The sequence below is a fragment of the Schistocerca nitens genome, chromosome 1 (genome assembly GCF_023898315.1).
Source record: "Schistocerca nitens isolate TAMUIC-IGC-003100 chromosome 1, iqSchNite1.1, whole genome shotgun sequence".
Lineage (NCBI taxonomy): Eukaryota > Metazoa > Arthropoda > Insecta > Orthoptera > Acrididae > Schistocerca > Schistocerca nitens.
The window spans coordinates 1112880707-1112896094 of NC_064614.1; the positions used below are offsets into that span (position 1 = coordinate 1112880707).

Here is a 15388-nt window from a genome sequence, read left to right on the forward strand (position 1 = left end):
CGGCCATCCAATGGATGTGGAGGTCATCGCTCCTGCTCGACGCTCCACCTTCCGACGCAGTGGATCACAGTGGCTTCACCCCCCGAAGGAGGAGGAGTGTAGTAGCCACCAGAAAGATCGCGGGAGGCGCACATTGGCACGGCGCGTCACGGGCGGTAGTTGCCGCAAGTAGAGTCCCGTCCACCAGAGGGCACACGAGAATTCGGACGCGACCTCTGCCGGCGTAACAAGAACAACAACAACAACTCCAGCAGCACGGGCCGTGCCCAGTCAGTCAACATCGGGCATGCCTAGGACACAGTCCCGGTCTACGCTAAGTGAAGTGCGACGTAAACGTGAACAGTGTTACTACACCTTCCTTGTTGGTGGCTTCTTACCGTAATTGATTGTAAACATCTGTTGAACAGCTGTAGCTCACCTGTTTTTGTCGAACTCCAACACACAGAGAGCTCATTCCACACATGAACTCGCCATGTTTGTAACTAGCACTAACTATCAGCAAATGACCAAACTATGCTGTGGCGGTATACATTGAGGGGGGGGGGGGGGGGAAAGCTTTCATGGTTTCTCTTCAAAATGACATGTGTATGATATCTGTACAATGTTTGGTTCTTGTACAATAAATAATTGAAAATGTTACCAGACTATTTGTACATCCTATATTGTGTATAAGCAAAAAGAAACATGGATTTCAACTGTGTCTTCTACAATACTGCCATATACCATGTTAGCTATCTAAAGCTGGGCGGTAACAGGAACACTGGAATAAGTGGGGTGAAGGTAGCAGACTTATAGCAATTCCTTTTGCTCTTAGAAGATTTCACTGAAAGTATAAAACTGTAGTGGACATACTGTATGAGAGCACAAAGTGAAAAAATTTGGATGTGTCATTTAAAGACTGTGGTTTTAAAATACAGTTGTTGTTTTTTATGGTCCCCTTTTCAACCACTTTGTCCAACATTTCTTCCAATGAGTAGATTCCATAGCTAAAGTGTGCTTCTGGAAAAAATGGCAAAATACCTGTTTGAGGCTGCTTGACATATTCACGGGACTATATCTATACTGCTATATAAAGATGAGTCAGCATTTAACATTGTTGCCAAAAATCTCGAAAAGTGCTTGAGCGATATTTATGCAGCACACTAATAAACATTTGGATGGACATAGGCTACATATTTTTTTAATGTATAAGGTGTATAAATATACACTGATGAAGCAAAAACATTATGACTTCCTTTTTAATACTGTGTTGTTCCACTTTTCAAACACAGTACAACAGAGATTCTGCTTGGCATGGTTTCTACAAGTTCTTGACAGGATTCCAGAAGTATGTGACACCAGATGTCTACACACAGGCCAAGCAATTCCTGCAAATTACGGGGTGGTGGTTTACAGGCACATAGTTAGTACCTGATATGTGTTCCAGTGGGTACAGATGAGGCACATTTACTGCCCAAGATGTCAATGTAAGTTCACTGTTATGCCCCTCAAACCACTGTAGCATGATTCTGACCTTGCAACACGACAGTTATCCTGCTAGAAGACGTCATTGCGATAGAGAGAGACTTCAATCATGAAACAAAGCGGGTGCTTCGCAATAATGTTCACGAAGTTCATTGCTGTCATGATGCCTTTAATTACCACCACAGATCCCATGAACTGGCCATTCGTCTCTCTTCCACTTACATTCTTTCCTTACTGTGCTACGTGCCTGCAACACTGCCAGGAGGCATTCAGCTTAGCAGTGGGCAGTGGTCATAATGATTTGGCCCACCAGTGTAGTATGTATACGGTATATAGGAGAAACATTCTTAGAAAAAATCTTGAAAAGTTCTTGACTGACTTACTTCCAATTTTTACACGTTACATTAATAAACATTCAGACAGACATAGGCTGCACGTGTTTTAAACAACAGTGTACAAGTTTTCTGTTGAAAACAACTGTGGGAAAGAAAATATGCTGTGAAAGTGTGCAGTTTTGTTTTCCTTCTCACAGTCAGTTCTCACTAAGACATCTGGGCATTTAAACCATTAGACAGATTGTTTCTCCCATGTATATTCTTACTCCTTATATATAATTTTAAATAAAAATGTATACACATCTGTGTGCTGTCTTATTTTCTTCCTCACAATTAGTTTTAACAGAAAACGGGAAAGTTGTATTTATTGCTTATTGGCTTATGATTAGAATACTACTATGGAATCTGAATCATCAGAAACTTTGCAATCTTACTCATTTTCAGATTAAGACTATGCAAAATACTCTCATAGAAGCTATTCTCCTCACGGATCCGACAATAGGAGAGGTCTCTCATATCATATATACCAATAATTCCAACCGATTTACTCATTCATTTTAAGCAACAGTAACGGTAAACAAAGCTCAAGATTAGAAAGAGGGGAAAGAGGAGGTGGACAGAGGGGTGGGGGGAATGGACATAGAGAGAGGGAAGCAGGAGATGTACACACAGAGGGAGGAGGATGAGATGGACAAGGAGAGGAAGAAAGAGGCGGAGGAGGACAGAGAGGGGAGAAGGAGATTGGGATTTATCCAATACGTATTTTGCAATTGCAAAGCATTGCTTGGTTCACTAATACTTACAGTGTAACCTCATTAGCGCGAACTCGCTAAAGATATACCCGCGGTTAATGGGGGAAAAAAATATTGATGCCAGCAGGAATACATTGGTTGCTAAGGGAAGCTTTATCAGTTAACACGAATTTCAGTTAAGGTGATTTATGAATTCTTTTTTCAGTCCCTAGTGTAATTAAATTTCATTATAACACAAACTTCCAATGATACGGTACTTTTAAGTTAATTTTTACTGAAATGATTGCAATAAATGTAACTACAAAGCTAGCTACCCCTTGTTGACTTGCTTCTAACGTATTGTAGGTCAGCAGCCATGATTATCATCTCATCTATCAGTGTGTATGGTACATTTAAATAAATTCAGTAATGTTTGCATTAACATTTAATAATGTATTCAATGTCAGGTGTTCTTTTAGTTGTAGCCAAATTGAGCTAGTACACTTAATAAAAATCTACAAATGGTAGCGTGCAAAACATGTGAAAGAGGAAACAGACAGCTCTAAATGTACAGGTAAAGCTAAAGATTCTAGATGAAGTGGACTGTGTTACAAAGAAAACAGCAATTGCAGAGTTGTTTGGAATTCCCAAATCTACTATTTCTATGGTAATTAAGAACTGAGGAAAAAATCATTACTGCTGCTGCATCGGGTTCTGAAAACAACTCTAAATGCCTTCATAGTGCTAAGTATGAAGACTTTGAGACATTGAAACGTTACTGCCAGAATGGTTCAGTCATGTGTGTGCATCTAACATACCTTTAAGTGGCCCTATGATTCAGTCAAAAGCAAATGAGATTGCCAGAAATGTAGGCATTGAAGACTTCAGTTGTTCTGTTGGTTGGCTGTATCTGTTCCAAAAGAGACATTCAATTTCATCTGTACAAATCTGTGGTTAAGCAAACAAATTGATGTGTGAACAACTGGTTGCATGAACTCAACCGAATGAGGCAAAAGTATGTGCCATGTGATGTGTTCAGTATGGATGAAAATGGACTTTTCTACAAACTTTTTGCAAATTGCACCCTGGGGATAAAAGGTGGTAAGTGTCATGGTGAAGAACACAGCGAACAATGTGTAACTCTTGCCCTAGCATGAAATGTGGAAAGCAGTGAGAAGTTTCATTCCTGGGTTATATGTTAAGTCCAAGAAACTGCACTATTTTAAAAATATAAATGAGGACACTTTATCTTGCATCTACTCTCACCATAAGAAAACTTTGATTGGCGGCACATCATTTCGCAAGTGCTTCTTCATTTCAACAGTCGAATGGCTGCTCAAAACAGATTTGTTCCTCTTACATTGTACAGATATATTGCCCATAATGTACAGGATGTGAACCTAACCAACATAAAGATTCATTTTTTTTCCCACCAAACGTGACAAGCCACCTTCAGCCCTTGAATCAAGGATTTATTTTTCTCAGGAAAAGAACTAATCGCAATTGACTTGTAAGAGCTACTGTTCATGCTGTTGAAAACTATACGGCAATCCCAGTTGGATTTTTCTTGACACAATAAAAGCCATCGCAGCAGCATAGAACTCTTGTTGCCACATCACATACAAAATTACTTTAACAGAGCCTGGAGGCATAGCAGTGCTGAAGATGTCTACGAGCTAGGCGATGCCACTTCACATGATGAGTGGCCAGTTTTGCAAGATGCTGCAAACCCTGGGATTAGTTTTGAGATGTTGATTAGTGCAGATGATGGTGTTGCCATATGTGCTTCTGTGAAATCTGGTTTGCTAAAATCTGTGATCGAGGTGCAAGAAGGGTCATCAGAAGAAAGTGAGGAGGAGGAGAAGAATACAGATACCATTCCACCTACCTTCAGGAGATACTTACAACCTTGGTCAGTTTAGAACAATTTGCTTCAACATCCGATGTCACTGCTGGGTTTATGGATGCTATAGTTACAATTGGTTGTGAATTATAAGATATGTTCATTCCCATGACAGTCAGCAAACCCTACTTGATTTTTTTCTGAGAAAACAAAGTAATTTAATTTTTTTCCGAGAAAATAATGTAATTTGTGAGTACTGGTACTTTTACAGTCACCATATAGTGTTATAAGTTTACAGTAGTGTAAAGTAGTTGATATTGTAGCATATTACACATTACTTTCTACTGTACATGTCCATGTATTAGAATCTTCTTTTTTTTCACTTAATACAAATCGTATTGTCTCCTTTTCTAGCCACCTGGTTCAGAAGGCAACATTTGTGTTTATTTCTAGATTGATAATTGCTCTAGTCAATTCCTTTTAATCTGTACATACAGTTCCATTCGGTGAGAGAATTTTGAGCCTGGTACTGACTTTGACCTTCAAAACAGTCAAGTTTTGTGAAGAATGTAGTTTTTGTCTTAATGAGTTGGTACTGGCTTGTCTTTAAATGATCCAATTTTTATTTATTAGAGCATGGGTACTTTAATGGTGATGTATAAACTTCTGTATATGTTGCAGCTATTATTCAAAGGTGTCATAATTTATTTTGTTTCCAGATTTTAAGAATTTTGTTCCTTTTTTCATCACATGGTCGAAGTCAAAATTATAGATGTATTGTGTGGATGACTGAGTGCTTGTACATGGTCATAGTGTTCTTGCGTTTCTAAGGTACTTTTCTTCTGTTTCGTTGTAAATCTCTGTGGTGCTTATTTCAAAAGCTTTTTTTTTCCTTCTGTCTCTCTTTTTCATTAAAGGTCTGGTGTACCCTGGGACCTGGAGGCTTGATCCAAGATGAAAGGTGGCTGTTGCATTATATGCTTGGTAAAGTTGCTGAGAAGAAAGATTTGGACCAGCAAATCATTTTAGAGCATTATGTAAAGGTATTATACTGTGTTTCCACTAAGCCTGTCAGTGAGCTATATGGAACAGATTTCAGGAAAAAAGAGAGTTTTTTTATGGCTTATTTATGCTATGACCATTTTTTGCACAAATTTTAAGTTTCATAAAGTAATTTATTGTCAGTTCTTAAAAACTTACACTGTAATATTGAAAGTCATATGTTTTATGCCCGACATATAAGAAATTCATTTCACTGTTGAAGTGTTGTAATTGACATGAGCTTCACACTGAGCAAGATGGCACATTGGATAATGCACTGCACCAAGTACTAACTATCCAGATTTATGTTTTCTAAGGTTTCCCTAAATTGGTTAATATGAACACATGAATGGTTCCTTTGAAAAATATGTGACCAATTCTTTTTTTCTCCATTCTTCTCTTATTTGACGTTGTACTCAGTCTCCAATGACCTCAGTGTCAGTGGAATATTAAACTCTTATTTCCCTTTCTGTTTACTTGTATGACTATTTCTTCTTAGTGGACACTCTGATCAGCCAGAACATTATGACCATCGACCTATTATCAATATAAATCCAGCCAGGTGATGGCAGCATCATGAGGAATAACCACTAGTTAGACATACGCATGGTGCATGTAGTATCAGTGAGTGTGCTGTCCATATGTGGAATGGGGACGGTGTGCGTTCTATCTGAGTTTTCCTGAGGGCAGATTGAGATGGCTCAGAGACTCGGAATGAGCATTTCGGAAACAGTGTGACTTGTTGGGTGTTCTAGGAGAGCTGTGGTGAGTGTCCCCAACATGTGGTGAAAACACGTACAGATGGCATGTGGTTGGATGCCGTCCCTCATTACAGATGTCGGACGTCGTAGGCTAGGTAGACTGCTAAAACAGAACAGGTGTCAAACTGTGATGGAATGAACATCAGATTTTAATGCTGGAAGGAATACAAGTGTGTATGAACACACAGTGCACCAAACACTCCTAACGATGGGCCTCCACAACTGATGACCCACGCATGTGCCAGTGTTAACACCACATCATCAGAAACTAAGACTGAAATGGGCATGTGACCATTGGCACTATATGTTGGTGCAGTGGCAGAGGATCGCATAGTCTGATGAATCCCAATACCTTCTTCATCATGCCAATTGGAGGCCACGAATCTGTCATCTTTCAGGGGAATAGCTCCTTGACACCTGCGTTGTGGGAGGGATACAGGCTGGTGGTGGCTCCATTATGCCCTGGGGAACATTCACATGGGTATCCATGGCTCGAGTGGAGCTCATACAAAGCAACATGACGGCCAAGGAGTATTGTACACTGGTTGCAGACAACATACACCCCTTCATGATGATCACGTTTCCCGATAGCAGTGGCTTTTTTCGACAAGATAATGCACCATATCACTTGGCCAGGAGTATGATTAAATGGTTTGAGGAACACATTGGTTAGATTCAATAGATGTGCTGCCCCCCCCCCCCCCCCCCCAGCTTGCCAGACCTGAACCCAGTCGAACACATCTGGGATGTGATTGGATGGGGCATCACAGCTCATCACCCCTCCTCCTCAGAATTTATGAGAATTAGGTGACTCGTGTGTGCTGACGTGGTGCCAACTACCTCCTGGGTTCTTACCAAGGCCTCAGTGCTTCCATGCCATGACATGTCACTGTGGTTATCCATGCCAAAGGTGGACATACCAGCTGTTGGGTATGTCATCATTATGTTCTGGCCGATCAGTGTAAGCAGTGATGCCATTTCAGTGAGAGGACACAAACCCTTGTACTTGTCACTAAATACTCTATCTTCTTCTCCTAGTAAGGTCCTACAGATGGCTTACTACTGGTTTTCACCAAATGTGAATGAAACAGATAGGTAGCTGCATTGTGTGAAGGATTGTGCAGAGTAATGTCATTTCAATGTTGTTGTGAAAGGTGATGGAAATGAATTGAATGGGAGTGGTTGCAACCTAGTGCTGCCACAGTGTCCCTTTTTCTGAAAAGCACTGAGTGGGCTGCTGAGCTTGATGCTTGATGTTTGATGTTCTCACTCAATGGACTAATCACAAAAAAAAGGAAGAAGAAGAAGAAGATGCCATTTGTTCAGATTCCATGTAACACAGTGGAGGGATTGGTGATGACTTAGGTGAATAATGTGATGATGAGCTACCATACTGCACAATCTCTCCTTGCCATGACAACAGGTTTTGGTAGTGAAGATTTCTTTGGTAACTGCATTGCATTAGGCAGCTGTGAATGTGGACATGACTTCGTTGTTGGATGTGGATGTTTTAGTCATGTTGTGTCCCTAAGAAGCTTGATTGGATTCATTTCTGGTGATTTAGGAGACCAAAGTATTAATTGAATTACATCATAATAGTGTTCAGATAAGTTAGCAAACAGACTCATGATCCAGTTACGTTGCACATTGTTTCCTCGAAAACACTGTTGTTGGTGGAGCACATACAGTCCCCAAGGGATTTACTTGGTAACCAAGCACGTGAAATTATGTGTTTCTACTCAGTTTTTGTATTATTTTCATCAGAAACCCTGGCAATACTGTAAAAATACTATTTTACCATTACAGCTTTGTTGGGGCTGCTGTATACCTGAACTCCATATCAGCTCTTTCCTGTGAAATTCTCATTAGATAAATTGGTTTAGAAATCCAGTCATTGTGTTTGTAAGAGCTCAGGAAGCACTACCTCCATTTGATTATTAGCAAGCGCACTCATCTTGGCCTTCTGCTGCTGTATCCAATTTTTGCACCAACCGCATTAACAAATGTCACTTAATGTAGACACTAAATAGGATGAGGAATTCCACCTTACGCAAAACATCTTTTCAGTTTTGTTTAAACCAGACATGTTTCAGCACTTTTTGTGCTATCTTCAGTGGGTTATTCTTTACTGTGAAATTGTTGTTACATTTTAACATTTAGCAAAACTTTTGGTACATAATATTTACAATTGTGAATGAATAATTGTTGTAAAATATTATACATCATTTATTCATAGCTCACAGTTGAGATATGTGTTAACGACCTCATGCACTGTGTGTGTGTTCATAACATTATGTCTAAAGTTATAGTTATAGCTTAATTGGCAAAAGAGTGGATGTATGCATTAGTTTACATACCTTACATGATGCTATTGGATATTTATGTTTGTAGCTAGTCTGCTATACAATCTACAACTTCTCACCTGCAAACACCAAAACATAATTTTTGTTTTTCTGTTTACTATGCATTTAAAAACGGAAATGAGTATATATTACGTTTTTTGTGTGTAACTTACAGCTTTGATGTTGTAATCTTTTTTCATATGTTGCTGGTGAGGTGAATAGGCTGATTTTGTGACCTGTGGTCACTTGATAACGCTCTTTCTCTGATTTTTCAAAATATGGGCAAAGTTTTCGCTCCCATTACGTGTTGTTCTGGCTGTGTAGTATTCATTTATTCATAGCGTGTTTGGCTGGGTGAGGAGCACAAGTTTGAAGTGTATTTGGTGGCGTTTGGTTTTGTGTATGTGTTTTCAGGACTGGGACACACACACACACACACACACACACACACACATAGAGAGAGAGAGAGAGAATGAATGGGTGTCTTTTTTTCCCCATGAGTAGTTTCGGTGTGGGTGTTATTTGTATAGTTCTTCAGTTGTGGCAAAGAGGTTTTATTGCACAGTGATGTGTATTCATTTAGTTCTTTCTTTCCTTGGGCTACTGATTTTTGGATGTGATAGTTTTCTTCGGTAGTTAATTTTTGGTATAAGCTGCTACTAGTTTCAATGTTTGTTGGGCGGTGATTGTGTGGAATCAGGTGATCTGCAAAAGTTGAGTGTGAGCTATTGCTTTTCAGTTCTCTGAGATTTTCTGTATATCTGGTTCTGTTATTCCTGCGTGTTTGACCCACATATACAGATTGACAACAGTTGCAAGTATGTTGGTATATACCGGACTGGCTGTATCTGCCAGTGTTGGTGGTATTTCTTCCACGTCTGGTTTGTATTGTGTTGTTGGTTCTGTACGCTATGTTGGGTCCTTGTTTCCTTAGTATACTACCTACCCTGTATGTGACTTTGTTGTTGTAAGTCATTATATGCTCTTTGTTGCCTACTGTCTGCTGATTTTTTGTAGGTTGTGTTGTGTTTGTTTGTGTGTGTGTTTCATGGTTTTGTGTTGTTTGTTTTTGTATTTTGTGGTTTATTTTGTCTATTCTCATCACATCATATCCATTCTCCTGTGAAATCTGTTTTATTGAATTCAGTTCTTGTGTGTAATGATGTTTGTTCATGGGGATTTTGTTCAGTCTGTGCAGTAAATATCTGAAGCTGGCTTCTTTGTGAGTTATGGGGTGATTGGATTAATTATCAATAATGGTCATGATGATTGTGGGTTTTCTGTAGATTGTGAATTCATGTTTGTTGTTTCTCTTGTGTATGGTGACATCTAAGAAAGTTTTCCAACTGTTTGTGTTTCAAGGGTGAACTTTTTTGTGGGTGGATGGAGTTTATGTCATTGTTAAGTTCTTTTATGCGAGGCTGTGGTTCATCTATTAACCAAATTATGTCATATACATATCTGTACCATCAAAGTTTTGTTTTCTATCTGGTTGAGGAAAATGGAAAATCTGGATGAATATAGACCCTATTTTATGCAATGCCACAGGTCTGTTATCACAAAGAAACCAGCTGAGATTTTAATAATTATGTTTATTATGTAGCTGTGACTGGCTGCTGCAAACTGTCCAGGAGATCTTCTGGCTACGCTCTTTGCGATCACAGTAGTGTAGGTCTTAACAAGTTTGTAACGTGTCACACATGTCCAAGTAACACTCTGCATTCAGATTCTGATAATTAATGTTGTGTGTCATAAACATCCTACAAAACTATTTGCATTCCAGGTAAGTGTTCAGTTGAAGAAACTGATGAGTTGTTCAGCATTTGTTTATTATTTCTTTAGCCAAGGGCTTCTTAATACAGAAGTGCCATCATATTTTTTATTGTGTTCCTCAGTTTTTACAAATTGTAGAAATGACACATCTTAAGCTGCTGTTCAACTTATTTTTTATTGTGCAACCAGTTTCGGTTGAAGACAATTCTCCAGCACAGATTTTTATTAGCATTGTGTATAAATATTATGCTTTCAACACTGTGTTTTTGATGTACCCATGTAATGTTTGCTTTAATAAAAATATGTGCTGGATAATGGTCTTTGACCAAAATCCATTCACCTGGTGCAGCAGCCTGATGCAACCTGAAAATAATTTCAGCATACTACTGATAATGTAAATCGCTGTGGCTGAATGACAGTATGAAGTGTCAGAAGACTTAATCATGCCACCAACTGCCCCATAACTGTCTCTGGTATGATACACAGTAGGAGAACTTTTCCTGTGAAGTACAGGCTGTTTTCCGGTCTGCTTCTTTAACAATATAACAGAGCCTGGAGGCAAAGCTTGCCCTTGGATGGTGCAAATGGGGCTGGTTCTGGGGCCGGGGGTTAAGAATGCCTCTAAATGTGACCACCAGGACTGGCTGGCAGCCTTTCTGGATGGAGATGAAGCCACATTTGCAGCCAGGCGTATAAATGTGTGCGCCCAGATGGGGACACCCACCTTAAAAGATGTAACTTCTTCTTCTTCTTCTTATTCTTCTTCTTCTTCTTCTTCTTCTCCTTCTTGTGTTCATGGAGGCTGCAGCAAATCTAGCAAGGAACAAATGTGGATGTCCACGCAAAAGCTCCACCAAGCTTTGCTGTTGAAACAATGTTGGCCAGTACGCTTATAGAAAGGACATCAGTCCAAAATCAATAGGAGTGGATTTCAAGATTTTTTTCCCATCTGCATCTTAAAAATTCCCACAAATCATTCTGCCACGCCATTAGATGAAGGTCGAGATGGAGGGGTAGTAATACACTTAATTCTATTCCAGGTACAAAAGTGCTGAAAACACCCAGAAGTACACTGCAGTCCATTATCTGTCAATAATAATAATAATAATAATAATAATAATAATAATAATAACATGTTATGAGGGTCTTAGTGGTATTTTCCATTGTGGTCTGTTGCATTTTTGTTATCTATGAGAAGTGAGAGTAAGCATGTAGCACAATCAACCACATGGCCCCCTGGAGCGGGTCTGCAAAGCCTTCATGCATCTTATCCCACAGCTGGTGGGTTCAGCATGCTGTTCCAGTGGGGCTGATGCAGCAGAGGAAATACATATGAGCGCAGAACCTCTGGAATCTCTGCTTGACACTGGTGGTATTTCTGATTCAATAATAGGACACATTTGTAAAGTTGAAAGGCATGGTGAGGCAAAAAATAACAAAGAAGTTCTGTGAAGGCTGCCAAAGGATAGGTTTGTGGCCAGCCAGGCACCTATCTCAAGAGTGGGTCCTAATATAGGGCTCTGTGACATCTCTAGAAGGAATGGGGAACTCTTCCACCAACAGTTCTAATTTTGAATCAGTGTGGAAACAAACAATCTCCTATTTCTGAGCTTTCTAATACATATCCAAAGGGAATCTTGACAGTGCGCCAGAATTCGTATGCTGAGCTAACATACAAAAATGAGTTTAATATTGGTAATCTGATAAGAAAAGCACCCAGTGTTGTAACCTCTTTGGTGTCCATTCAGGGAAGTCTGACTTAGGGCCAGATGTGGACAATAACAACTTATGATCTGTGACCAGATGTCTCTTTTTCTACCAGTGAATAATTTTATTGAGCCATGGTCAACGTCTTAGAGGTGAACATGTTAGGCCGTTGCAAATCATCCAGATACTTGTGTGATACAACAGCACCAATACCTTATGGTGATGCATCCTTGCCTAGTACAAGTGTTAAATAAGGCTGATACAGTATCAGACATAGAGCAGTTTAGAGGCACTGCATCAGCTTAAGAAGTGCTTGTTGACAATATGTGGACCACTGGAGAGGGGATTCCTTTTCTTCACAGTGGATTCAATGGATGGGCTATTGTTGTACTTAGGAGGATAAATCGGGCAGAATACATAACCTTACCCTTAAAAACCTGCAAATCATTCGTGTTCTTTGGTATTGGAATATGGGAAATGGATACCACATTCTCTGATGTCAATTTCAGGCATTCTTGGCTAAGGATATGCTTTGTATCCTTTGTAGAAGACTGGAAGAAGGAACAATTTTCAAGTTACATTATAAAACAACTTTCAAAAGGATGGAAAATACTCACCGGAGATTTCATGTATGCTTCTCCTGCATTCTTCCTGTCAGTACTATATCATTAAGATAAATGACACAATGTGGAATACTGGCAGCAGTTTGTTCTATAAATTTCAGAAATGTTGCTGGTGGGCCAGCAACATCGAAAGGTAACCTATTATATTGATAGAGGCCACAAGGAGTATTTAATATCAAAATGAGCTTAGAGCCCTTGTCCAAAGGAAGTTAAAATAAACTTCAAATGATCAATTGTAGAGAAGTACTGACTCCTACCAGTTATGAAAAGAACCATCAGGAGGCAGGGGGTCATGAATCGACAATCATCTGAGCATTAACCATATTTTTTAAGTCCACACAAAGGTGTAATGCACAACGTGGTTTGCAAACAGTGACTATGGGTGATGCCTGTCTATGATAAGGAATCTAGGACAGCACTCCTCAAAGTAATGCAGAGCTATTGTAACTTCATCCCACAAGACTGAAGATATTGGGTAGGCTGTGGAAAATTTCAGCATTGCCAACTCTCGTAACACAGTGTGGGCAAAAAAATTAGAAGCCTTTGCCAAGTATGGAGAAAACGAGCAGAATATTGAAGACACACAGAATCCTCCTCTGCACATGGGATGACATTTTGAATTGATTGGACTGGTGTTGGATAAAAAATCCCATATGCTGCATATGCATCGAGGTAAAAAATATGCCACTACAAAGAAAAGAAAGGTTCTCATTAGATACGTAGGCTGATAAACAATCAAGACAGGCCCCTACATCAAAAAGAATTAATATTGGAATACCATGAACCGCTGCTGACAGCATAAAGTGGCATGGTGCTACCCTCGAATGTCTGATGCCATTTATTTGCAGTGGCGCAGCGGACTGCTGAGATTCAATCAGCTCTGACAGACTTCTACGATATGACCCTGATGAAAACACTGTAGGCAGGAATCATTATAATTTGGGCAGCTATGTCAAGCATGTAAAGAAAAACAATCAGAGCAGTTGGGGAGTCTACGAAAATGTAGCCCAGATCAAGTTGGAAAACTGCAATGGCTTGAAGTTTAATGCCCATCTGGTTAAGTGGGGGCTGCTCCCCTTCGTACTTGAACTGTGTGACATTTTTGCAATTACATCAGACTAGGTCATGCCACATTTGCTTATCAAGATGATAGTTCTGATACAACGTATTCTGTGGAAAAGATAGCCTGAACTGCATGTGGTATCTTGAAAGCCCTGGCAATATGCAAAACTTCAGCTGAAGAAGGGTCTGACTGTCTTAATTCTTGAGCATACACTTCACTGTCTGGTGCTAATCTGATCACCATGCCATATATTAATAATTGTGCAGATAATATTCCACAATGATGTATAAACCTCCATTTCCTACTCAGCTATGCATGTCCGTGATCCTTGATGCGTAACTGTCTGATGTTGCCTTACGGTGTTGGAGGAACTCTTAAGTGAGTGGACGAAACATGCATTTTTGTTGAACAATGTTCTCTTAAAAGTGAATTAATGGTGGATATGGGTAGCACTGATGATTTAAGCTGGCCGGAGTGGCCGAGTGGTTCTAGGCACTACAGTCTGGAGCTGCGTGACCGCTATGGTCACAGGTTCGAATCCTGCCTCGGCCATGGATGTGCGTAATGTCCTTACGTTAGTTAGGTTTAAGTAGTTCTAAGTTCTAGGGGACTGATGACCTCAGAAGTTAAGTCCCATAGTGCTCAGAGCCATTTTTGGTGATTCAAGAAAGGGGCCAAGTTTTACTCATGACAGTAGAACTGGTTTGTAAATAATAAAAAAGTCCCCTATGTGTTAGGGTAGTAAGTGTCATTTGCCTGGAAATGAGATGCTAAATGTTTTTGGTATACTTTCCAGGCCTTTTGAGCCTCATTAAATGACTGGAAAGCCAGGATTGAAGGAAGCTACTGTAGAAGTGCTGGACCCATCAGCTTCTGTACAAGTTTGTGGTGCTGATTGAGCTGTTATTTCCAGAGCTTGAAATACTACATATCCATCTTTATTGTAATGCTCAGCAAAGTGGCCCAATAAGTTCTGTTCTTTTAAGGGTGTGTTACAGTTTCTTACAACTTTTCTCACCTCTGTTGTAAGTCTGCCATTTCAATAACACAAGTTTTATTGAACACCGCCCACTTAAATTTAAAAAAATAAAAAAAACCATAAATGTTGTGTATCCTAACTCTTCTTGAACTAAAAAGAAACAGACTTCTGGAAGCGGATACATCTTGAAATTCAAAGCATTCTGTAGAGTTAGTGAATAACTCAAATATTAGTACTGGAGTACGCTGTAACTTTGTCAGGCTAGGAACCACTCTCTCAGTGCATAAGCATGCTGTCGGTTTGCTTACATGCAGAAACTTATTGTTCGAATTTTACCTTTAAGATTTTTATCTTACTTTTTTCTTCCATTACAACACATTTGTTAGCTCCTTTATGCTTTAATACTTATCTATCAATTAATAACTGTATGTCTACAGCTCTTGTAATATATAATTCCTTATTTCAGTCTAGCAAATATTTGGAGAAAATGGGTGCAAATTATGCACGTAAAATAATTTACAATAATCCACAAAATTTGGCTGTTGAAGCACTGGAGGTATTTTATCGTATTCATGCTTCGATTCTTAAATACCTAGAACAAAATGAAGGGAGGCAAATTGATGATGCAGTGAAAGCACTGTTTGAGCAAAAACTCCAGGAAGCTGCTAGTAGCTCATTCATGGTTGGACAAATAGAGCTGTAAGTGTACTATCATCATTACTTGTA

General features: G+C 39.4%; 1 protein-coding gene across 1 annotated transcript in view; it reads left to right on the forward strand.

Annotated features, from left to right (window-relative positions):
* The window catches only part of LOC126199114 (calcineurin-binding protein cabin-1-like), a 249429-nt gene that overhangs the window by 179137 nt on the left and 54904 nt on the right, over nucleotides 1–15388 (forward strand). The window contains exons 24-25 of the mRNA XM_049935872.1: nucleotides 5291–5416; nucleotides 15129–15361. Of these exons, the coding sequence (XP_049791829.1) occupies nucleotides 5291–5416; nucleotides 15129–15361 (359 nt within the window). The remainder of the gene's footprint in view (nucleotides 1–5290; nucleotides 5417–15128; nucleotides 15362–15388) is intronic.